Here is a 25,950-nt window from a genome sequence, read left to right on the forward strand (position 1 = left end):
GCTGGCATCATTGTGATCTGGAGGAGGCCCAGGATGGACATTGCCCAGGGAGTGGGAGGGGATGTTGAAATGGTTCACGACTGGGAGGTGTGTCGTTTGTCACGAACCGAGCATAGGTGCTCCACAAAGCGGTCTCCAAGCCTCCACTTGGTTTCCCCGATGTGGAGGAGGCCACATCAGAAACAGCAGATACAATATACTACATTAGCAGATGTGCAGGTGAATGTCTGTTTAATGTGGAAGATTTTCTTGGGGCCTGGGATGGAGGTGACGGGGGTGGTGTAGAGACAGGTGTAGCACTTCCTGCGGTTGCAGGGGAAAGTGCACCTTAAGAAGGATAGAGTACAACGTAGGTTTGCAAAACTGAAACCTGGGCTTCAGGGGTTAAGCTATGAGCTGGGATAAAACAAGGTAGGCCTGTTTAATTTAGAATTTAGAAGGCGATCTGATTGAAGACTGCTAAGTATAAAGAGGAACAGGCAGGGCCGATGAAGGAGAAACCATTTCCACTGGTTGGGTATTGTAGAACTAGGGGACATAGTCTGAGGATTCGGGCCAGACCATTCAGGAGAGATGTTAGGAAACATTTTCACACAAAGGGTGGTAGAGATTTGGAATTCTCTTCCACAGATGGCAGTGGATGCTGGATCAGTTTTTCATTTTAAACCTGTGATTTTTTTTATTATTTGAAGGCATTACGGGATATGGGACAAATGTAGGTATATGGACTTAGGCCACGGATCAGCCACAAACTCATTGAATGATAGGACAAGGGGCTGAATGGCCAATTCCTGTTCCTGTGATTATTTATAAACAATCACAAGCAACTAAACAGAAGGATGGCTATACTTTTTTTTAAAGCCATGATGAATCTCTCTGTCTCCCTCTAAGTCACATTCTCAAGGCATCAGTTCCAAATTTTAACACCTTAAGTCCGTTAAAATATAAGATATATATTTGGATACAACACCTTGAGCAGAGTTATGGAGTCATGCAGAATTGAAACTGGCCCTTTGGCCCAACTCATTCACGACAATCAGGTTTCCTGAACCAAACTGGTCTCACTTGCTTGTGCTTGGAACATTTCCCTCTAAACGTCTCCAAACCATGCACTGATCAAAATGTCTTTTCAATGTTGTAATTGTAGCAGCTTCTACCACTCCCTCTGACAGCTCATTCCATACATGTACCACCCTCTATGTGAAAACGTTACTCCTCAGACCCCTTTAAAATCATTTCCCTCTCACCCTAAACCTTTACTGTCTAGTTTTGGACTCCCTGACCCTGGGGAAAAGACCTTAGCTATGCACAAGATCTGTGCCTCTTGGGATTTTATAAACCTCTATAAAAGGTCGCCCCTCAGCCTCCTACACTCTGGGGCGGTGGTGGAGGGGTGGGGGGGGGGGGGGGGGGGCGCGGTGCACCAGCCTCTCCACTCCTTATAACTCGAACCTTTCAGTCTCAGTAACATCTTTGTAAATCTCTTCTGCACCCTTTCCAGGTTAATAACACCCTTGCGATTGCAGGGTGACCAGAATTGTACACAGTATTCCAAATGTTGCACAGCCAATGTTTTGTACAACTGGAACACAATGTCCCCTATACTCCTCTACACAGTGCTCTGCCTGATGAAGGCAACCAGACCAAATGCCGACATGTAGTAGGACGCATAAAAAATTCCATTCTGAATTACGCTATCATGCACACACAGTCACACACACTGTAATGTTCTTAAGATTCTGTACCTGGGTACTTGTACCCAAGACGGTGCCTGTGTTTTAATACTTGAGCACACATGACAATAAAACTAAGAAATAAAAAAAATCAAAAGTCATTTATTTGACCTCACCAGTATTTGTTTTCCATCACATGAGAATTGGCTGTCCCCTGCTGTGCTTTCTATTTAATCAATTATTCAATACACTTGAAAATAAACTGAACCTAACAAAATTTATAATGCTTTAATTTCGATTAATGCATTCACACAGAGTTTAAACTGAAAGAAATTTCAATTTGAAATAACCGCTGCGTCGAATGTTAACAACCCAACAAAATCTTCTCTGAAGGAAACCATGTTCCTTATGACCAGCAGTGATTTTGCCAATCTCACTGACAAGCTTTCACTTACTATAAACCTTGCTCAAAACATTTGAATGCTGCAACTTCAGTACCTTCTCTGAGGTGAGCACAACATCATAAGCCCTTATCAAAATGTTGCACATTACCTACGTAAAAACACGCTGTCTCAAATAATCATTGCCTCACCTTAAAAATCAAATCTTTCTTCCCATAGCGTAGCTCCTTAAGCTGTGACTGGATTCTTTTGGACTGCAGAAGCAAGATAAGAATGGATGGAAAATATCAGCTATAATTTAAATGCTGAAAAAAAAATGCTTTTAGCTCATTCAAATGTGCTTGCCAAATCGTTATGAATTGAACCTACCTGCTCTGCATGAATGCCACACTGCTTGCTTCCAGACAGAAGTTTGTTTTTCAGACTTTTATTCTGTGTAAGAGAATTATTTTATTATTTCAAATTTCTTAAATTATTAAACTTTGCAAGTGGGATAAATGCTTCACCATCCCTTTGTGCGTCATACACTGTACATCCTGTGCTTTACAAATAAAGCAGTAACTTATGGTTGTTTCATTAATGTGTCCTTAACAGTTTCACAAAGTAAGTGTATCTGCACTTTTTTTCTAAATTCTATGGAAAAAATACATATTTTATTCATCTGTTTGATTGTCCTAAAGGTGTCTCTCTTGTCTGATTAGAGTTAATATTAATCATTTGAAAGTATTTCTGAATCTAAATGTTCTCACCATACCATAAGTGAATGTTTCAGGATGGTTCACCTTTGAATGATTTTTAAATAGAATTATCAATGAGAAATGCTTAGCTTCCCAATTGCCTGGAATCTAACATTACGATCAATTTAAAGTGATGAGGAGTAAGAGTCGCTCATTTTGAATTGCTATAAGCAGAGGATGGATTATTAAAGAATCTCTGTGGCAGAAAGAGAGGTCTATATTGAATTATTTGAATTCAAATCCAAAACTTCATCATGCTGTTCTCTCTGGTGCATATTTAGTCACAGCTTACAATTGCTAACTTCAGCCTGACATAGTCCAAACTGAATTCAGTGAAAACACCTTGATTATGCTGTGATGACACTCTACATCTCCTACTCTGACATTCTTCAAAATTCCTCCTCTCCTACATAATCATATTGTTGTTTCTCACATGTGCTTACGAAACTATTACTATGGTAACAAAAACACATTATTCCAGAAGAAGTGCTCAGTTGATTCTCATTTTGTTTCAGCTGTGAATGTGCTCTTGCAGTGATATTCCTTCATGACTAGGTGACTTTGAAGAGCAAACTCATGTAATTAAAATGATGCAAAAAAAAGCTTTTTTGTTCTATTTTGCCACCAAACATATGTATTTTGCATAAGCAAACAACAAATTAGCAGAGATGAGAGCTGCTATATCAAACAATGAATCGTAAAACTTCAAGACTGCTGTTAATTAGTTGACTTGACCAACTTTCAAATGCAAATGAAACCATTTATTAACAACATTGTTTGCATTTCACTAAATGACCATAGATTGCACTGTATAGGTCAAACAGGAGTATGTGACAAACCCACTTTCATGGTGCCAAAGGTCATGCTCCTGCACGTACTCACATACAGGTCAACCCTCTATCAGATGTAAAATGTTTTACCCACGTGTAGTCAACCTCAATTTTTCATTCGAGAGAAGCATCTTTTACTTACCGTAATCTGTCAGTTGATGCATTTGATTTGCTTTATTGTAGTCACATGCAGCTAAGTACAGTTTTGTTTAGCAAGGAGTACAGACAGATTGTAGCATACAAGGACATAAAGGTGACAGGACACTTAGACAGAATGAGGCACTCAGGTTACACTGCATAGGAAGTTCACAAAACAAGATCAACTTTAAATAAAGTTAGAGAGGTTTATTCAGCCGTCTAATAACAGCTGTTCTAACCCATTGGTTCGTGTGTTCAAGCTTCTGTATCTTCTGCCTGACAAGAGAGGTTGGAAAAGAGTCGTACCAGGGTGGGAGGGAGTCTTTGATGAGATTAAGCAGAAATAGGGACCATGTTGCGAAGAAATGAGCAGACAAACATGCAAAACAAAGTGTTGAATGTAAACCAGAAAGTGGGCCCACAGAAAAAAATGAATGCACTGTGAAGCTACTTATAATTTAAAAGTGATAACATTAGGTAGTTCATCCAACAACTAGAACAAAAACAGAAGTTGTCAGAAAAGCTCAGTACGTCTAGCAGCATCTGTGAAGAAAAAATAGAGTTAGAGTTAATGTTTAAGTTCCTCCTAATATTCAGAGGAAGGGTCACAGGCCCAAAACGTTAGCTCTGATGTTTCCTTCACAGATGTTGCCAGATCTGCTGAGTTTTACCAACAACTTCTGTTTTGTTCCTGATTTACAGCATCTACTGTTTTTTGTGTTTTCAGCAAACACGTATGCTGCAAGTGAGGAAACTCAATGTCAGTGAAAAACCAATGCAAACAATGCAAGAAGGGAGAGCCTTCCCTGAAGATGTTGCCTAAGGGTAAATGTGCCTCCAAAACAAAGCGACTGTGCTGATCTTCAAAACCGGACCAGCCATATTCATTTCCAAATATGAACGTATCCTGATATGCTTTGGATAGGCTTAATTCTAAAAGAATTGCACCACCAAGTAGAAATAGCAACAAACAAATGATTTTTGAAGGAAAGTGTAAATGGGTTTCACTGTCCCACTATACAGAAGGAGATTAATTTTATTTTATTGATTCTGTTGGGATGACATTCTAATGTGTTCTTCCAACTTGGAGTTTTGCTCATTGGGAATACACATCAAGGATTTCAGAATGTTCCTGGCACAAGTTACTTTCCCTAAAAGATGAGATTACAGTGATTTGTGATAAATTCACTAATTCTCCTGGTGAGAGTTTGCCTTTTACTTCAATGGATGAGAGCCTTCCCGGTTTCTCATTCCAAATGCACTACACAATCTCCAGCGTGCACTTAAGCTGGTGGGCGAGATCTCTCTGTAATATATGCTCATCAGGCTGTTATTTCCAATCACACAGCATCCCTCACTGATACACTGGATAGTCAACCATCAAGAATACTCCATATATCTGCAGCTCCAATAACACTCATTAAGATTAAGAGTCCATGTTTCATTTGAACCTATCCACCAGCTTAAACAATAATTGCCTCCATTCAGAAGTACAGAGATTGCACGCAAGACGCAGCTCTCTAAAGTACCTTCAACAGCATCTTCCAAGCCCACAACATTAACCACCTGGAAGGATAATAGCAGCCAATGCATTGGAACACTACCATGGTAAACACTCCCTTCGACATCACACACAAGCTGGGCTTGGAACTATATGGCTGGTCTTTCACCCTGCCCAAATCCTGGAATACAATCCTGAACAGCACTGCAGCTGGCCCTATACCACTGAATATAACGATTCAAGAGGGCAGCTCCCCACCTCTGTAGATCATTTGGAAATGGGCAATAATCTACATGGAACACGAAGGGTTAGAAAATATGTAGAGCAAGTCAACAACAGGAGCTTTCAATTTGCAAATGTCACTATTTATTTTGGGTCATGTTTTGTAATGTGACAGGACTTTTTAAGACAGCTTGACTACAGTTACTCTGAGATGTAATTCTGATTAATTAGTTACATTCAGGTGGCAGAAAGCCATCTGGCTCAGGAGAGCTTTAGTTATAAAGAGGTGCTCAAGTGTTGATTTGAAAAACAATTCGAGAGTTATTTGATTAGATTATCCATCTGGATCTGATCATTTATTTAATGCATCAGAAAAGAACGGGCACAGGGAGAAACAGCTTAACATTTTGAAAAAACGAAAAGGTACCCTACAATTTTCATGAGACGTAACAATTATTTAGTTTTTAATTGCCAACAAGAATATTACTTCACATTCTAATCACTTTTCAGAATTTTATTTTTAAGTTTTAACATTTAACCTTATTTAAATGGGTCATTTACATCAAGTACATAAGCAATTAAGGTTAAAAACATCAAGGTCTGAATTCTGAAAGTACAGATTATTATGAGCATCAGTTTATACAGTACTGTAATAGGCAGGTGGAAGTGTAAAACGATAGGGCTTCCCTCAAGGTGACTGCTTTTAAATTAATTTTGCGATTATAAATATATTGAAAATTGGTGAGGAAAAGGCAGTGAGGTTTTGCGACATGTGTTTAATGGATAACTGATAGATGCCTCAAACAAATGAGCTGATAGAATCCATGGCAATGATCCCCGGGGAAATGAAAACTTAATCAGGAATTAAAGGGCTTCATGGAACAAGAATAGCAGGCCAGCAATCCAGACAACTTGCCTAGCGACTGGAAGGGATGAGTTCGAGATTCACTCATGACCACCCAGTGAATTTCAGTTCATAGAACCACAGAATCCCTATGGTGCAGAAGCAGGCCATTCAGCCCATCAAGTCCATACTGACTCTCTGAAGAGCGTCCCACCCTGCCCCACTCAATAATACAGGGCTTTCCAAAGCGGAGATCAGGACCCATACTGGGTCATGAGCTGTAAGGCACAATGGCTGCCCTCATGTCCCAACCAAACTATAATAACTGAACTTCCACACTAACTGTCCCCTGTTCTCACAGAACACACAGTTTTATTTTAAAATGTAATTCTCACATTGGATGTGATCTGGGCCAAAATTTATTGCTCACCCCTAGTTGCCCTCAGATACAACTGAGTGGCTTGCTTGACCATGTCAAGAATGGTCAGAAGTCCAACTATATTTCCACAGATCTGGAGTCACATTTAGGCTAGACCAGGTGAGGATGGTATATTTCCTTCCCAAAAAGACATTAGTAAACCAGGTGGGTTTCTGCAGATCTCTGAAAGTTCTCACTGAGGGGTGACAATTTTTATATCTTTAGACGGTTTTACAGTGGGATAAGTCTTGGGGAGCACTGATAACAGAGAGAAAACTGAACCACAAAGCTAGCATCATGATCAGGTTGCCATAAAAAACCAGATTCACTAAAGGTCAAGCTTGAAACACAAAGCTAGCATCATGATCAGGTTGCCATAAAAAACCAGTCCCACTTCCTACAGACTAAGGGGGTGGCCATGGGCACCCGCATGGGCCCCAGCTATGCCTGCCTCTTTGTAGGTTACGTGGAACAGTCCCTCTTCCGCACCTACACAGGCCCCAAACCCCACCTCTTCCTCCGGCACATTGATGACTGTATCGGCGCCGCCTCTTGCTCCCCAGAGGAGCTCGAACAGTTCATCCACTTCACCAACACCTTCCACCCCAACCTTCAGTTCACCTGGGCCATCTCCAGCACATCCCTCACCTTCCTGGACCTCTCAGTCTCCATCTCAAGCAACCAGCTTGTAACTGATGTCCATTTCAAGCCCACCGACTCCCACAGCTACCTAGAATACACCTCCTCCCACCCACCCTCCGGCAAAAATTCCATCCCCTATTCCCAGTTCCTCCGCCTCCGCCGCATCTGCTCCCACGATAAGACATTCCACTCCTGCACATCCCAGATGTCCAAGTTCTTTAAGGACTGCAACTTTCCCCCCACAGTGATCGAGAACGCCCTTGACCGCGTCTCCCGTATTTCCTGCAACACATCCCTCACACCCCGCCCCCGCCACAACCGCCCCAAGAGGATCCCCCTCGTTCTCACACACCACCCCACCAACCTCCGGATACAACGCATCATCCTCCGACACTTCTGCTATCTACAATCCGACCCCACCACCCAAGACATTTTTCCATCCCCACCCCTGTCTGCTTTCCGGAGAGACCACTCTCTCCATGACTCCCTTGTTCGCTCCACACTGCCCTCCAACCCCACCACACCCGGCACCTTCCCCTGCAACCGCAGGAAGTGCTACACTTGCCCCCACACCTCCTCCGTCACCCCTATCCCAGGCCCCAAGATGACATTCCACATTAAGCAGAGGTTCACCTGCACATCTGCCAATGTGGTATACTGCATCCACTGTACCCAGTGTGGCTCCCTCTACATTGGGAAAACCAAGCGGAGGCTTGGGGACCGCTTTGCAGAACACCTCCGCTCAGTTCGCAACAAACAACTGCACCTCCCAATCGCAAACCATTTCCACTCCCCCTCCCATTCTTTAGATGACATGTCCATCATGGGCCTCCTGCACTGCCACAATGATGCCACCCGAAGGTTGCAGGAACAGCAACTCATATTCCGCCTGGGAACCCTGCAGCCATATGGTATCAATGTGGACTTCACCAGTTTCAAAATCTCCCCTTCCCCCACCGCATCCCAAAACCAGCCCAGTTCGTCCCCTCCCCCCACTGCACCACACAACCAGCCCAGCTCTTCCCCTCCACCCACTGCATCCCAAAACCAGTCCAACCTGTCTCTGCCTCCCTAACCTGTTCTTCCTCTCACCCATCCCTTCCTCCCACCCCAAGCCGCACCCCCAGCTACCTACTAACCTCATCCCACCTCCTTGACCTGTCCGTCTTCCCTGGACTGACCTATCCCCTCCCTACCTCCCCACCTATACTCTCTCCACCTATCTTCTTTTCTCTCCATCTTCTGTCCGCCTCCCCCTCTCTCCCTATTTATTCCAGAACCCTCACCCCATCCCCGTCTCTGATGAAGGGTCTAGGCCCGAAATGTCAGCTTTTGAGCTCCTGAGATGCTGCTGGGCCTGCTGTGTTCATCCAGTCTCACATTTTATTATCTTGATTCTCCAGCATCTGCAGTTCCCATTATCTCTCACTAAATCATTTCAGGAGGGGAGACTGTCATTCTTATATAATCCAACTTAGAAGTGATTTCAGACTCACAGTAATATGGTTTATTTTTAATTGCCCTCCAAAATGACCCAGCAAGCAGCTCAGTTCAAGATAATTAGGGGTGGATAGTAAGGGTTGATCTTGCCAGCAATGTCTGTCAAATGCATGTACACTCAGTGTCTATCCCACCGCATTCTGCCCTTGAAGCAGCTGCACCAGTGAAGGGGCTGTCACACATCTCCTTTTGAAATCTGTCCTTTTAAACGAAGGCCTGGAGAGAGATGCAGAGGTTCTTGCTGAGGTTCATCCTGAGCTACTCCGTGATGCAAGCCTCCACACTACGGCTTGCTTCCCAGGGCGCACAGAGAGCCAAACATCGACTGCGCCTGGAAGACCATCAACCCAGTGAAAGACACCCCTTGGTCTGCCTGAAACTAGTTAGTCTTCCATGCGAAGTGTTGACTTTGACCCGGTGTTGCAGTGTGCACATTCCAAGGTCCAGGTCTACGTGTTGAGGCAGCTGCTGCCAAACAGCTGTGGGTCAAGACCATTCCTGCTGAATTTAATGAGGGCCTATTCAGTTATCAGACCCTCTCATTGCCTCAGTGTATGTAAATATTCCCCTGAATAAGAAAGAAATACCTTCGGTTATTACAACTAAATTTATTTCATTTTTTATGAATAAATTATACTTTTACAGGAAGAAATCTTGGCAGCAATGTCTACATGAATGAAATAAAGCATCTCTGAACACTTGTTTATAACACACATGACTAAGGTATAAATGCTAATTCTAATGGAGAGGTGTTGGCCTCATGGTATTATTGCTTGACCAGACACCCAGGCAATGTGCTGGGTATTAGGTTGAAATCCCACTATGACAGTTGGCAAAGTATAAATTCAACAAAAATCTGGAATTAAGAGTCTAACATGACCACAGAACCATTGCTGAATCCCAAAAAAAACTTTATTCATGTCCTTTTGGGCAGGAAACTGCTGACCTTACCTGGGAATGGCCTACGTGTGGCTCCAGGCCCACAGCAATGTGGTTGACTTTTAACTGCCCTCTGGGCAATTAGGGAGGGGCAATAAATGCTGGCCTGGCCAATGGCACCCATATCCCATGAACAAGCTTTCATCCTCAACAATTGAAATGTACTGTCAATGAGCGAGCCAAGAGTCCAAGAATCATAGAAGCATATAGTGTGAAATGGACCCTTCAGCCTCTAGACCCAAAAATACACTAAATCTACACTCATAGATAATAAAATGTGAGGCTGGATGAACACAGCAGGCCAAGCAGCATCTCAGGAGCACAAAAGCTGACGTTTCGGGTCTAGACCCTTCATCAGAGAGGGGGATGGGGGGAGGGAACTGGAATAAATAGGGAGAGAGGGGGAGGCGGACCGAAGATGGAGAGTAAAGAAGATAGGTGGAGAGGGTGTAGGTGGGGAGGTAGGGAGGGGATAGGTCAGTCCAGGGAAGACAGACAGGTCAAGGAGGTGGGATGAGGTTAGTAGGTAGCTGGGGGTGCGGCTTGGGGTGGGAGGAAGGGATGGGTGAGAGGAAGAACCGGTTAGGGAGGCAGAGACAGGTTGGACTGGTTTTGGGATGCAGTGGGTGGGGGGGGAAGAGCTGGGCTGGTTGTGTGGTGCAGTGGGGGGAGGGGATGAACTGGGCTGGTTTAGGGATGCAGTGGGGGAAGGGGAGATTTTGAAACTGGTGAAGTCCACATTGATACCATATGGCTGCAGGGTTCCCAGGCGGAATATGAGTTGCTGTTCCTGCAACCTTCGGGTGGCATCATTGTGGCAGTGCAGGAGGCCCATGATGGACATGTCATCAAGAGAATGGGAGGGGGAGTGGAAATGGTTTGCGACTGGGAGGTGCAGTTGTTTGTTGCGAACTGAGCGGAGGTGTTCTGCAAAGCGGTCCCCAAGCCTCCGCTTGGTTTCCCCAATGTAGAGAAAGCCGCACCGGGTACAGTGGATGCAGTATACCACATTGGCAGATGTGCAGGTGAACCTCTGCTTAATGTGGAATGTCGTCTTGGGGCCTGGGATGGGGGTGAGGGAGGAGGTGTGGGGACAAGTGTAGCATTTCCTGCGGTTGCAGGGGAAGGTGCCGGGTGTGGTGGGGTTGGAGGGCAGTGTGGAGCGAACAAGGGAGTCACGGAGAGAGTGGTCTCTCCGGAAAGCAGACAGGGGTGGGGATGGAAAAATGTCTTGGGTGGTGGGGTCGGATTGTAAATGGCAGAAGTGTCGGAGGATAATGCGTTGTTTCCTGCGGTTGCAGGGGAAGGTGCCGTATCAATGTGGACTTCACCAGTTTCAAAATCTCCCCTTCCCCCACTGCATCCCTAAACCAGCCCAGTTCATCCCCTCCCCCCACTGCACCACACAACCAGCCCAGCTCTTCCCCCCCACCCACTGCATCCCAAAACCAGTCCAACCTGTCTCTGCCTCCCTAACCGGTTCTTCCTCTCACCCATCCCTTCCTCCCACCCCAAGCCGCACCCCCAGCTACCTACTAACCTCATCCCACCTCCTTGACCTGTCCGTCTTCCCTGGACTGACCTATCCCCTCCCTACCTCCCCACCTACACCCTCTCCACCTATCTTCTTTACTCTCCATCTTCGGTCCGCCTCCCCCTCTCTCCCTATTTATTCCAGTTCCCTCCCCCCATCCCCCTCTCTGATGAAGGGTCTAGACCTGAAACGTCAGCTTTTGTGCTCCTGAGATGCTGCTTGGCCTGCTGTGTTCATCCAGCCTCACATTTTATTATCTTGGAATCTCCAGCATCTGCAGTTCCCATTATCTCTAAATCTACACTCATCCCACTTTTCTGCACTTCGACCCATAGTCTTAAATGTTATGAAAAATTCAAGTGTTCGTCCAAGTACTTTTTACAAACGTTGTGAGGTTTCCTGCCTCAATTACCCTCCCAGGCCGTGCATTCTTAACTCCCCGGTACCATCTGGGTGGAAAAGGTTTCCTCAAATCCCCTCACAACCTCTTCCCTTTCAGCATAAACATGTGTCTCCTTGTTAGTGACACTTCAACGAAGGAGAACAGCTACTTTCTACCTACTCTGGCCTTGGTCCTCAATCTTAAACACCTGTATGTGCCCTCATGTGGCTCAGAGATGGTGTCCCTACCCTTGAACTGGGAAGCCTGGGTTCAAGTCACACCTGGTCCAGAGGTGTGTAAGAACACAACTGAACAGGTTGATTAGAGCAATGGGTAAAAACCTCTATCAGGTTCCCCCCTTTAACCTTCTCTGCTCCAAAGAAAACAACCCAAGTTTATCCAAGAACAAAAACAGAAGTTGCTGGAAAAGCTCTGGCAGCATCTGTGAAGAACAGAGACAGAGTTAACGTTTCCGGTCCGATGAACTTACCCAGCTTCTCTTTTTAGCTCAGGTGTTATGTCCCAGGCAACATCCCAGTATACCTCCTCTGCATCCCTTCTGGTGCCATCACATCCTTCCGATAAATGTGGAGACTAGAACTGCATACCAACTGCCAGCTGTGGACTAACCAAAGTCCTGCACAGTTCCAACATAGCCTCCCTGTTCTTGTAATCTGTGCCTCAGCTGATAAAGGCCAAAGTGTTGGACTTGAGGGTTGTCCATATAAATAGAGGTACAAATTTACAAGCTAAAGAACTATTTTAAAATGGATCAATTCCTGGACTCAGTGTTGTAAATCCATTTGAAAAAGAGTCTGAAAATGTTAAAATGTGATTGACTGCAACAAGTATTGCCCACTGTGAAGATAGGGTGACTCAACAAAGAACTGGTGGGAGACAGATCTGACGCCACTGCACTCCTAATAGTCTTTGTGAATGTAATTCATATTCATGAAATCTTTGAATTATTGCAACTATTTACTCAACTTCCTATTGTTTGCTCAATGGAGCTCTTTCATTAAACCAGAAAAGGTGCCTTTCCTCATCTGCTTTAGACTTAAAGGAAGCCCCAGACACAACACCAGGCACACAAACCTACCAAAATCCTGCACATCCAAAATAAAAACAGGAAACATTGGGAAAAGTAATTAAAACAAATAAAGAAATAAATAAAAATGAGTCCAATGATGACCATGTAACTAATATTGATTCTTTTTATACCAAGTTAATTGGTTTACTAGTGTCGTTGAGGGAAGGAAATCTGTTGTCCTTTCCTGGTCTGGCCTACATGGGACTCCAGGCCAACTGCAATGTGAGTTAATAAAGTGCAGAGCTGGATGAACACAGCAGGCCAAGCAGCAACAGCAGAGCAGGAAAGCTGACGTTTCGGGCCTAGACCATTCTTCAAAAATTTCCTGCTCCTCTGATGCTGCTTGGCCTGTTGTGTTTATCCAGCTTCACACTGTGTTATCTCAGATTCTCCAGCATCTGCAGTTCCTACTATCTCCAACTGCAATGTTGTTTACTTTTAAATGTCCCTTTGGCAATAAGAGATGCACAATAAATTCTGGTCTAGCCATTCATTCCCATGAATGAATATAAAAAGTATTACCTCAATTATAAAGATACAGGCAGTGAAGGAGGCAAAAACCCTTAAAAATGCCTCTGGGTGCTGTAATGTGGAAGAATAAGTTCCTAAGGAAGATTGGATGAACAGTACTCCTCATTTGTAATCGTGCATATGCTCATTGTCATTTACTCAAGATCATTTCTGTAAAACCTAAATCATTCAAAATCTAACAAATAAAGTGGTGTGGAACAGCATTATGTTACACAGAAATGATCATTTTTCTTTATCCTTTTATGGGATGTTGGGGTCTCTGTCAAGGCCAGTGTTTGTTGCAAAACCAGAATGGCTTGTGTGGCCATTTCACAGGGTAGTCTAGAGCCAAATACATATTTCCATGATATTTAAGCTAGACCAGCTAAGGATGACTGATTTCTCAGTCTCATCCACCCTCAGGCCTATTACCACATGGCTGGTTTTGGTTTTAGCACAGGCTACCCATTTCCCCCCCCCCAACTCTCAGCTTTTGTTATCACTTATTTAGCTTCTCTTCTATCCTGGCCTATCAATAATCCCCTTGTTTGCCTACTCCTTACATATTGCTTTCTCCCTAGACTCCACCTTCACCTCACTGTTTCCTTCTCCTCCCACCACACCCCAACAGCCTCATCTTCAGCGTAAATGCCACTGTTCCCTAGCTGCTAAGCGTTCTGATGAAGAGTAATATCACACACTAAATACTAACTCTCTTTCCCTCTCCACAGATGCTGCCAGACTCACTGAGTTTCTCACAGATTTGGCTCCTGAAAGAAATTTTAACAACAACTGAATTTAGCTGCGATGGTCACCTTGACTGACACTTTGTACAAAATAAGACTCTGCGAAATACTGGAGTAGGTAATTCAGCCCCTCGAGGCTGCTCTGCCTTTCAATAGGATCGTGGCTGATTGGCAAAGAACAAAGAACAATACAACACAGGAATGGCCCTTCGGCCCTCCGAGCCTATGCTGACACATTTTACCCTTCCATATTAAAACTGCCCTCACATGCATTTTCCTGCCCTTTCTCATAATCCAGATGTATATTCCAGATTTATTAATTGTATTAATATTCTACCAGCTGACATAGAGGAATTTGAACCCCTATTTCTAGAGCAATAACTTGGGCTTCTGACATACCACTCCATCAACATACCCCATTAACACAACTCCATCGAAAGCCACTCAGCGCATTACGTCTCTGTCAGTTGCTTCAAGGATTTACTTTATTGGGTCCATTTCCCTTCATTCTCTCCACAGCACTGTATTGTTTTATTCCCCCATCAAGTATTTATTCTTGCAAGTTCCAAAGTGGCTGGCATTACTCCTTCAAAGCTACGCTTGTGATCATAATGACTCACAATGTCAAAACAAGTTTCTATATGCACAGTGTGGAGCTGGAGGAATACAGTAGGCCAGGCAGCATCTGCAGAGCAGGAAAGTTGACGTTTCAGGTCAGGTCCTGGCCACAGAAGACAGTGTCTATTTCCCTCACTGTACTATCCCTGATTGCAAATATGTTTTTCTTTCCCCACCCCACCCCCATCTTTTGCACCACAGTGCAGTGGTCAGTTTGCTCATCCTCCCTACAAGCGCCACTCTTATCCACACAGGGAGCAAGAATCGCAAACCTGTTAGCCAAACTCAAAGGCTGATGCTCCTTCAGCACTGCTTCCTGGATCGCTCCACCTGACTTGTTCACACCCTCCTGTCCCTGACTGAATTTGAAGTGGGTAATCTAAGGGGTGTGACTGCCTCCTGAAACACAGCACCCACGCAACTCTTCCCCCTCCCTGATGTGACACAGTGTTTGAGAGAAAAGATACAGAGAGAGTGCGCATGAGAGAAGAGGGGATGAGGGGGAAGATAGAGAGAATGGCCACTAAAGGGGTCTTGCCCTGCAAAAGGGCCTTCAATGAACATTATACTGACCTATGAAATAATGCTGCTGCCAAGTAGCTAGAGTTGCCAATGTTTAAGCTGCGAGCCACCTGGTTACCTGCACTCCTGTTCCTATCATGCTTTAAAAGAAAATAGGGGAGTCAAGATTCAGGATTCAGGATTTCCTCGTGGAGAGAAACAATTCCAAATGACACTCCGAGCAGAAGGGATCCAATAGTTTGTTTCCCCATTTGCTGTTCTCTTCTTCTTCTGCCATGGCTGTCTTGATGCAGCCCTTTTACCTGAGCATTGATCCTGAGAGTGACGTGAAAAGTCAAAAGTCAACAATAGCTGGGGCCATGTTTGGAAGGTAAGCTACATCACAGTTTAGTGAAATTAGTTTGGCTTGTGCTAAACATATGAGATGATGGAATTTTCCTAAATTGTGCTCATAACATAGTCTCACCAACACTTCCAGCTTGTGGTTAATAGAACGTGTCAGAGCTTAACTGGGGAATAAAGTACAATGACGAGGTATTTGTTGTGCAGATCTGATACTTGGAAACAAGGTGCATTAAGCCTATGTTGGAAATAGATAGTTCTTAAAAATAACTGTGTAAACAACATTGCAAGAGATGAGATGATCTGGGCAATTTCTGGATTGATGTGGGATTACTATGTGCCCTCAAAGAAATTAAATCTCTAAAAGACAGTATTCTGTGATTTACCTATTGGTTACAAAAAGTCATGTGACTTCATGGAGAGAAGGCAAGCAAATCTTTCCAGTGAGATAAGAGGCGAGTTTATGGCTTTTATTGTTGGACAAACTGTTTTCAGGAAGGCACTTTGCTCAGCGTCATCTAGCAACAATCTCTGGATTGAAGTTATTGGGTTTTTTTTTCTCCAAATGCATCTGTGTATGTCAATTGAAGGAGATGTCTAGCTGGAAAGCAAAACTTGGATTCTCCTGGAAAATAAGGAGAAAAGCCAAAACCAGAAGCAGCTGCAAGGATCCTTCTCCCTCTCTTGGCTTAATTATTATCGGGACCCAAATAAATGTAAGTATCAGGATTGCTAACTAAACGGCATCTGAATTTAAGTCTCATTTGCAGATTTCAATGATTATGCATTTCAATCTTGTCAACCTGAAATTCATCGGATTGAGAGAGGTATTCCCGTTCTACCCAATGATTTTGGGCTCTCGGCCCTCTAGAATCTAGGTGCTGAAATTTCATGAAAAGGGTAAATACAGTAATCCTGTGTTGCCAACACGAAACTGGCCTCAGATGAAGGACAAGTTGGAACACTAATACGCAAAGCTTAGTGGTAAAACTCCCTTTCAGAAGAGAAAAGCACTAGAGACGTATAATCCACAGCACGACATTGCAGTACTTATACACCGTGTTAATTTAGAATGAGAATAAACTCAAGCAGCTGGATAGCTGCCTCACGTTGCATAAATGTGTTGGATATGGAACTTGCCCTTAATTAAAGCAAATAATTATTATATTGCTTCTGCACCCAGGACAATTCCTAATTGTGTGATGCAAACACAGAGGGTGTGAATTCATTTAATGTTTTTAATCAACTTAGTTTCCTTTGCACTGCGATGATCTTGCTTGGTTCTGATTTTCTCATCCACAGTAAAATGTAATTCAGCCTCAACTTTACACTGAAGCATTTCCACTTTTATAAGTCTTGATGCTATCAGAAAATTACCATGCAGACTTCTAACATTAATCCAAAGGTATTATTTGTGACATATTTAGCAGATGTCAAAATACCTCTTCTGAGCATTCAGAAAGTGCATTTTCCAAAATGTCTTTTGATTTTTTTCAATGATGTGCAGAGTATAAGTAAACATACAGTCAAGTCACCCCAATAACAAAAAGTCAGCTACGATCAAGCATCCTAAATATTATATTTCTAGACATGTTCTTTGCTATTATTGTAGGCAATTTAAAAAGTTGGAATCCATATGGTCATTATATACAAATCCAGTCAAGATAGAGAGCCTCCAGTCCCTCCAATAACTTAAGGATCCTGAGTGAAAATACTTCAGATAATCACAATTCTGCCAGTTCCCAATGTTGATATCAGCAAGTCCCAAAACTGTCTGTAATTCATTACTAATCAAATAACTTCATTTAGAAAGGTCTTGATGACAGGCTTTATAGAAAATTTATAAATTGCATTAACTTCTCAGAGCCTGGATTTTTCAGCTGGTAGGTTTTGTTCAATGTCTTCAATGCCATCTGTTCTCGGCCCAAATGCACGTCCAAGGCAATTATTCATTAAGCTACAATGAACTGCCTTTATTAATAAAAAAAAACTCTGGGTAATACGAAATAGGAACAGAAGTAGGCCATTTGGCCCCTTGAGCCTGCTCTGCCATTCACTGGCTTAAGACTGATCAGACATCTGATGTACACTTTCCTACTGTTTCCCAATAACCCTTGAATCTATCTCAGCCTAAAATACACATGCCCACACAGTTCCCTGTGGCAAAGATTTACATAAAACACACAACCACCTGAGAGAACAAATTCCTCATTTGAGAGTCTTAAATTGGTGTCCCTTAATTCTGAACTATGCGCTTTAGTCCTCGACTCTCCCGTGAGGGGGGTAAATATCCTCTCAGCATTTACCTGGTCAAGCCCCCTAAAAATCCTGTATGATTCACTGAGGATCGCCTTTCATTCTTGTAAATTCCAATGAGTACAGTTCCACCCTGTTTAATCTTTGCTTATAAAGACAATCCCTCCATACTGGGGATCATCTCAGTGTTGACAGGTATGGACACTGAGGTTAAGGAGAGGTTGGAGAAATTGGCTTGAAGGGCTTGCTTCTGTTTTGTATGACTGAGTACACCCCTGCCAATCACACGGAGAGGAGGGGTAGGGGAGGGTGAGGGGGAAGGGATGGCAGGTGAGGGAAGAGTGTGATGAGGAGGAGGAGGGAGTGAAGGTGAGGAAGAGGGGCTGGCGGAGGTGGCTAGGTGACGGAGGTGGGTGAGGGTGAGGATGAAGGGATAGGGAAGGTGAAGGAAAGGGGAAAAAGGAGGAGGGGGGTGGTGGGTATCTTTCATGTCAGAGCAGGGGTACAGGGTGAGTGGGGCCTGGAATGATGGAGAGAGAGGTTACAGTGGCCTTGATGGAGAGACTAAGTGGACAGGGGGGCCCCGTGGGGAGCAGACCATGGCAGGGCAGAGGTGAAGTTTGACTAGAGCTCTTCTGCTGTTCTACTTCACGTAACCTCCTCGATTTTTTGAGGGGCTCTGAGACACAACATAAAATGCAGGGCTGAAGTCTATGTCAGCCAGACCTAGATTGATGTTTATGTTGCAGAACGAGGCCATTTGGCCCATTGTGCCTGTACCAGCTCTACTTTATCTAGTGTCAGTTTCTTGCCTCCCTCTACTGCCATCCCTCCACACCCCCCCCCCATATCCCTGCACACCATTTCTATCCAAAGGCAACAACCAATTATCTTTATGTGGTTAAGTTGAACCTGCCTCTAGGCGCTGTACTCTAGATCCAACTACTCTTTTTCTGAAAAAGCTTTTCTCTCCCCTCACATCACACCTGGTGCGTTGGCACATCACAGAAGAGACAGAAACGATATTAGTTTCCATGAGCAGAATACACTAATTTCCCTCTGTCAGCAACAGAGGGAATTTCTTCATCAGTGCCCCGATGATTCGTGTAACACTCCCACTATTTAAAAGGAAAAATAATGTAGATAAACGTTAAAGCTTCAAAAAAAAAGTGGAAAGGGTTTCGATTGGCAAGTATTTGTGACAGCAAGAGCCAGAACACCCTTATCTCCATGCTGTTTTTTCCTCATCATCTTGACTATCACACTCAGTCACAAACCAAATTCAGAAAACCATTGATCAAGTCCTCAAAGATATCTGCAAACTCCACTACTGCTGAGGATAGAACTCAACTATTAAATAAATATAGTCGCCGGTTAAGAATATGTAGTGATTGGAACAAGGGCCAGGTGGTTCTTATTGACAATGAGATTGTTAACCTGGGCCAATCAGGGAGCCCTGGCTGACAGATATAAACAGAGGATTTAGAGAGCTGCTTTGAGCTGACTGGTGAGAGTTCATGTGCTGCGCACATACAAATAAAAGGGTGGCTTTGTGACAGGATAGCAGCCTCTGTGCAGTTATTTCAAGAATCTAACATCTTAAAGGATTAAAAACAAACAGAATGCACAACCTTTAAGTGCCTATTTGTACTAGACACTCCCCATATTAAATGTATTACATGCGTGTCTGTGCTTGCTGTTATCATTTTAGTAAATTTTAATTGTCTTCCTTTCAGTCACCGAATGTGGTGGGAATCTGCCTGTAACTCACTGCCTGAAAGGGTGGCTAAGGCAGAAACCCTCCTGAACACTGAAATATTTATTTATGCACTTAAAATGCCAAGGCTGTGGATCAAATGCAGAAAAATGGGATTAAATAGTTAAGTGTGGATGATATGGGCTGAAGGGCTGTTTTATTGCCTGCAGATTTGCATGACTGACTCTAAAACTGGTGTTATTGGCTTCTTCAATTTTCAAAAAGAACAAAATTGAAGTTTAATAGCTGTGTCCTTAAGAAAAGTTATTGTGGCCAAGACAGGGTTAAAAAGGGGCTGTCAATTCCATCCAACCCCAACCCCCTTCCCATAAAAGTAAACCTGATTTTAAAAAAAATTTTATCTATGAGACTGGTGGGAATTAACTTTCCATATTACTCACAGGTTGTTCAAAGTTCCTGAGAATATTAAAATCTGACTGGCAGTCCATGCTAACTTATAATGAACAAAATGCAATGGAAAGTCACACAGTGGCCAATTGATGAAGCAGAGAAAGTGAAGGATAGTAATCTGTAGGGTATGCAGGGTGGTTTGATCTTAGAGTAGCATCACAGGTCAGCACAACATCTTGGGCTGAAGGGCCTGTACTGTTCTATGTTCTATTCCTCTGGACACCCCAAAGCACTTTAGAGACAATGAAATCACTTTGAATGCAGCTGTTTTGCAATGCAGGGAAGCAGTGAAACCTAAGGGCTCAGGTAAAGGTGTGGTAGCTCAGTGATTAGCAGTGCTCCCTCAGTGCCAGGGGCCAGGTTAAATTCCACTTTCTGTGCTCTGGTTTCCCCGCAGTCCAAAAATGTACAGGTTAGGTGGATTGGCCATGCTAAAGTCCCCCATAGTGCCCAGGGATTTGTAGGTAAAGTGGATTAGTCACGGGAAATGCAGGGTTACATGCGGAAGAGAGGTCAGTCTGGATGGGATGCTCTTCAGAGAGTCAGTGCAGGCTTGTTGGGCTGAATGATCTGTTTGCACCCTGTAGAAATTCTATCATCCACAAAAGTGAAAGGCAATGGGTCAAGCTGTCAAGAAAACTAGGAATTGATGTGGGGTTTCATAAATTCAGGCAATAGATTTCCTTGAAATGCAGTTAACAGCTGCTCAGCCTTGCCATTACTTTCTCTGCTTCTTCAGTTGGCCCTTGTGGGACTTACAAATAACAATTTGCATTGGCAGTTCATGCTAACTTTCCAATTAGATTTTAATATTCACAGAAACTTTGAACAACATGAGTAAATATGGAAAATTAATTCCCACCAGTCTCACAAATAAAGTAATGGTTTTTGAAATCAGATTTACTTTAATTGGGGGGGGGGGTAGTTGGGTCGAATTGACTCCCCCCTTTTTAATCCTTTCTTGGCCACAACAACTTTTAAAGGACACAACTTTAAGCTTCAATTACAATTTTTTTTTGGAGAAATGAAGGAACCAACAACAGAGTCATACAGATCTGCAGTAAAGAAAACAGCCTATATCGTCCACACAACTATTCTAATCCCATTTTTCTGCACTTGATCCACAGCCTTGGCATTGTAAGTGCATAAATAAATGCTTCTTCAATAGAACATAGAACTGTATAGCACAGTACAGGCCCACGATGTTGTGCCAAACTTTTACTCTAGACCTAAGGCACACCTAAACCTCTGCCCCTACCTTATACTATCATCTATATGCCTGTCTAATAACTGCTTCAATGCCCCTAATGAGGCCAACTCCACTACCCTCTCCAACAATGCATTCCAGTCCCGACCACTGAGCAAAGAACCTACCTCTGACCTCTCCCCTATATCTACCTCCACTCACCTTAAAACTATGTCCTCTCATAAGAGCTACCTCCACCCTAGGAAAAACACCTCTGACTATCCACTCTATCTCTACCTCTGATCATTTTGTACACCTCTATCAAGTCATGTTCGGGGTTGGGGGTGTGGAGTTTGTCTGCCTTCGCCACCCTTACAAGCAGTGAGTTCCAGATTCCCCCAGCCTGTGTGCATCTGAAAAGGAGAAAATTAAAATTTACTTAAATGATGTTAAGCACAGACACATGCAATACATTTAATAGGGAGTGTGTCTAGTACAAATAGGCAAATGGAAGTCATGGTTTTTATTTCAAAATCCTTCAGATGTTGGACTCTTGAAATAACTGCAGAGGCCAATAGCCTGTCACAAGTTACCTTTATATGTGCATGCACAAAGCACATGAACTCTCACCAACCAGCTCAAAGCAGTCCCCAGAATGAGGAGGCTCTCTAAACCACCTGTTTATATCTGTCAGCCAGGGCTCCCTGATTGGCCCAGATTACTAACCTCAATTAAGGATCTCATTGTCAATAAGAACCAGCTGGCTCTTTTCCCCCAATCACTACAGATTTTTAACCGGAGACCATACAGTTATTTAAGAGTTGAGTTATGTCCTCTGCAGTAGTAGAATTTGCAGATATCTGTGTATTTGGTCAGTGGTTTTCCAAATTTGGTTTGTGACTGAGTGCTCTAGCCCAAGATGAAGGGAAAAATAGGCAGAGAGACAGGATGTTCTGGCTGTTGTTGTCACAAATACGTTTCTACTTCTCTTCCATCTGGCTGTTGAAAAGCAGCCTTTGAAGTATAGTTCAGTGTATATTCTGGCTCTAACTTTCAAGCTGGCTAATGAACAGGTAAGGCCCTTCACATTCCAAGTTCTGACATTATCAGACATGTGTAAATTAGAGATGAGTTTCTTGACTTTAGTTCATATGCTTGCTTTGATGTCTTTCGATGAAATGATTGTCTCCATTGAAACTGTCTCAAATATTCCAGATGGCTCAACAAAGAATGCCTCAAACTAAGCTCAATTAACCAGTGCAACCATTTTAGATCCGTGTTTTTTCATTTTCAAAATATTTTTGTAAAATTCTTGAGTGTAAAAATAAAGATGATGACATTTGCGCTCCTAAGATGCTGCTTGGCCTGCTGTATTCATCCAGCTCCACAATTTGTTATTTCTGACATTTAAATTGAGTAGTCTGTATTTAGCAAAACATTAACAATATAATCTCACAACAACTTTTTAATTCTTTTCCACCTGCTGAGATTTCATTTCTGCATACAGAACCTCCTGAAGCATAATGTTTCTGTTTTCCTTTTGACACCCACATTGTACAAGCTTCTAACAACAAATTTCTAATAACTACTAAGAGATACTGACAAAATTGTATTCCCAGCATGCATCCTTGCAAATTAGCCACAAACAATCTGGGTTCCCACGGTTTTCTCCCTATTGCTTGTAAAGGAAAAGCATGGTGTGGCTCTCACATTGCATTTATCAGGTGAGGCTCCATGATGGAAACAAATTTGATAAAATACACCTGAATACTTTCCTGCTGTACCTTTTCAGTAACTTCCTTGATTTTGTTTTTAGAAAGGTACTGAACCACAACAGATGCAGGATATAAGTTTGTGCTTGCCAAGCTGGCTCATTTTTGTTCGGACATTTCATTGCCATGTTAGGTGACGTCACCAGCAAGGCCTCTGCTGAAGCAGTGTTGTTCTACGCTGCATGGAATTTATACTGTCTGGTCCGTTATGGTGAGTTGTGCCATTTGTGGTTTTGGTCTGTATGGGTTTGTATATGGAGTCCAATTCTGTGTGTTTATTGATTGCATTACAGATGGATAGCCATAACAGACCGGACAGTATAAATTCCAAGCAGAGTAGAATAACATCGCTTCATCAGAGGCTCCACTGATGATGTTACGTAGCATGGTGACGAAATGTCTGAACGAAAACAAGCCAGCTCAGTGAGCAAGTCTATCCGAGTATATTCAACAAATGAACATCCTGAGGTGTCTGGGGTTGTGAATTCTAAAAGTTCAGTGTTTTGAGGAAGTACATTTTCTTTCATTCTTGGATTGGAGACCACTAGCTGCTTCATTTAGATCATCTCTAAATTATATCTTCTCTCGGGTGTATAGGTATGGGCTAATTAATTTCTTCAAGGGAGAGACCTACCCAGGCCTTCTCCAACACCAATTCCAGGGCACAGTCTAGTGAACCTTGTTTCACTATGTCTGAAGCAACTATACCTCTTCTTATGAGGACTCTATATAATTAGTGAGACCATTGTGATAATTATACAGTATGAGGAGTTGGATGTCAAATTGAAAAATAGAACCTCAACAGAAATAATCTTTTTTATTACCTGAGCCAAATACCATATGACAGATGAAACCAAAGATTAAAGAAATAAAGACAGGACATAAAATTGGAGAAGTGAGTACCAATTTGTGGGGCACTGCCATCAGCATAGCGAGAAGATGGGAGTGTTGTACCACTTGGGACAGTCTGTACCTCGGACCAGGAAACTCTATAACCAGGGAAATAGAGAGGACTTGAAACTAGACAATGGGGATGAATGATCAAGTTTGGTGAGATGCAGCAAATGAAATCAAGACAGGGAAGTAAACTAGTGATATGAAGATGGAGGTAAGGAAATGGCAGGAAGGGACACTGAAAATAAACCTGAGAAGAGACAGTTACAATAGGTGACAAATAGACAAAACTGAAGGCTCTTTGTCCAAACCCCCTCAGCATGCAAAATAACATGAATAAATTGATAGCTCACACTGAATTAAATAAAACATAATTCAGTGGGAATTCAAGATGAAGGTTTGGCTCAGATGGAGATAGTAGGAGAAAAGTGGGCATGGTCTACGGGTTCTGAAACAGTAACCAAGTATAGAACGACATGTAAAAAAAATAATGGGTGTTACCATTCATGTTTTAATCTACATATTAACTGGAAAACCAGATGATCAATGGCAATGAGGATAAGGGCTTTATAGAAACAGTTTCATAAAGCAGCACATCCTAGAGCCAGGGAGCAGGTTATATTAGATTTGGTGTTATGTAATGTTTCAGGGGTAAATAGTTACCTCAGAGTAAAAGGTATCTCTAGGGAGCGGCAATAACAATACAATTGAATTCTATGTTTAACCACTTTTTTTAAAACACATCCATTTGTTGAATTAGGCTGCAAAAGACTTTTGGTTTGATTTGATTTTTTATTGTCACACGTACTGAGATACAGTAAACACTATTGCTTTGCACGCTAACCAGACAAATCACACCTTACTTAGGTACATCAGGGTAATAGAACAGGATGCAGAATATAGTGTTACAACTACAAAGAATGTGCTGAGAAAGATCAGCTCTAATATGTGCTGTCCATTCACACATCTAATAACAGCAGGGGAAAAGTTGTTCTTGAATCTGTTGTTATGTGTTTTCAAGTATTTGTAACTTCTGCCCAATGGAAGAGAGTAAAAGAGGTTATAACAGGGGTGGGAGGGATCTTTTATGATGTTGGTTGCCTGCCTGAGGCAGTAGGAAATATGGATGGAGTCAGTGAATCAGAGGTTGGTTTTGTGATGGAATGGGCTGTGTTCACAACTCTGTAATTTCTTGCCGGCTTGGGTGAAGCAGATGCCATACCAAGCTGTGATGCATCCGGCTGGATGCTTTCTATGGGGCATTAATTTTGTAAACAAACAGAAGCCAAGACCTCACTCGGAAAGAGCCCAGCTCTTAAGTACAAAGTTGAATGATCGAAGATGTGCTCTCAGTTAACTTCTGGAGATATTCTAGTTGACATTTACAGGGATCTGCTTTTCATTTAATTGAAAAGGGAGGAATAGGACCAAATACTTAAATAAGCACAAATATGGTGACAAGAAAGCTCTGAGTACTAGGCTTGGAGGATAGACAAATAGAGAAGCAAAGGCCGGCATTTAAGAGAATTTATTTAAAAATACTGAGAATATATATGTATTCCAACCATAAATAAAAATTCTAAAAAGATGACCCATTAGATAACAAGTTAGGGAAATCATCAAAATTAAGAAAAAAGCATATCATTAACGCAAAACTGAAGGGCAGTTCAGACTGAGCAGTAGATATAGTGGCAAAGAATAATTTTAATATTAATCCATAGAAAAATTGTAAGAAGCAAGGTATAAAAGTTCAAAATAAATGGATTGCAAGAGATTCTAGAGGTGCTTAAAAAGTAAATGGCAAGTAAAGTATGCAGTGTTCCTCCAGTGAGGGAGGAGGAGTTAATGGCCAATAATAAGGCAATCATGGAAGGAAATAACAAGTAATTTTTCTTCTGCCTTCACTTCAGAAGTTACAAAAGCAAATCCAGTAATAGATGAAGTGGTGGGGGGGGGGGGGGGGAGGGCGCGCCAGGGAACTTGGAGAAATTACAATGGCTAGTGAAACAGTACTTGGCAACTCAATGGAGCTGTGGACTGACGTGTTCCCGATTCCTGATATTCTCAACAACCTTTGTAAATGAAT

At 42.8% G+C, this 25,950-nt stretch overlaps 1 protein-coding gene across 4 annotated transcripts in view; it reads right to left on the bottom strand.

Annotated features, from left to right (window-relative positions):
- LOC125459352 (leucine zipper protein 2-like) overlaps window positions 1-25,950 on the bottom strand; it is a 333,928-nt gene that overhangs the window by 133,832 nt on the left and 174,146 nt on the right. For all 4 annotated transcript variants that reach the window (XM_048545724.2, XM_048545725.2, XM_048545722.2 and 1 more), the window contains exons 6-7: window positions 2,444-2,506; window positions 2,266-2,328 (exon numbers count right to left, since the gene is read on the bottom strand). In XM_048545724.2, coding sequence (XP_048401681.1) covers window positions 2,266-2,328; window positions 2,444-2,506 — 126 coding nt within the window. The remainder of the gene's footprint in view (window positions 1-2,265; window positions 2,329-2,443; window positions 2,507-25,950) is intronic.

Source organism: Stegostoma tigrinum, chromosome 17 (assembly GCF_030684315.1).
Source record: "Stegostoma tigrinum isolate sSteTig4 chromosome 17, sSteTig4.hap1, whole genome shotgun sequence".
NCBI classification, from domain to species: Eukaryota; Metazoa; Chordata; class Chondrichthyes; order Orectolobiformes; family Stegostomatidae; genus Stegostoma; species Stegostoma tigrinum.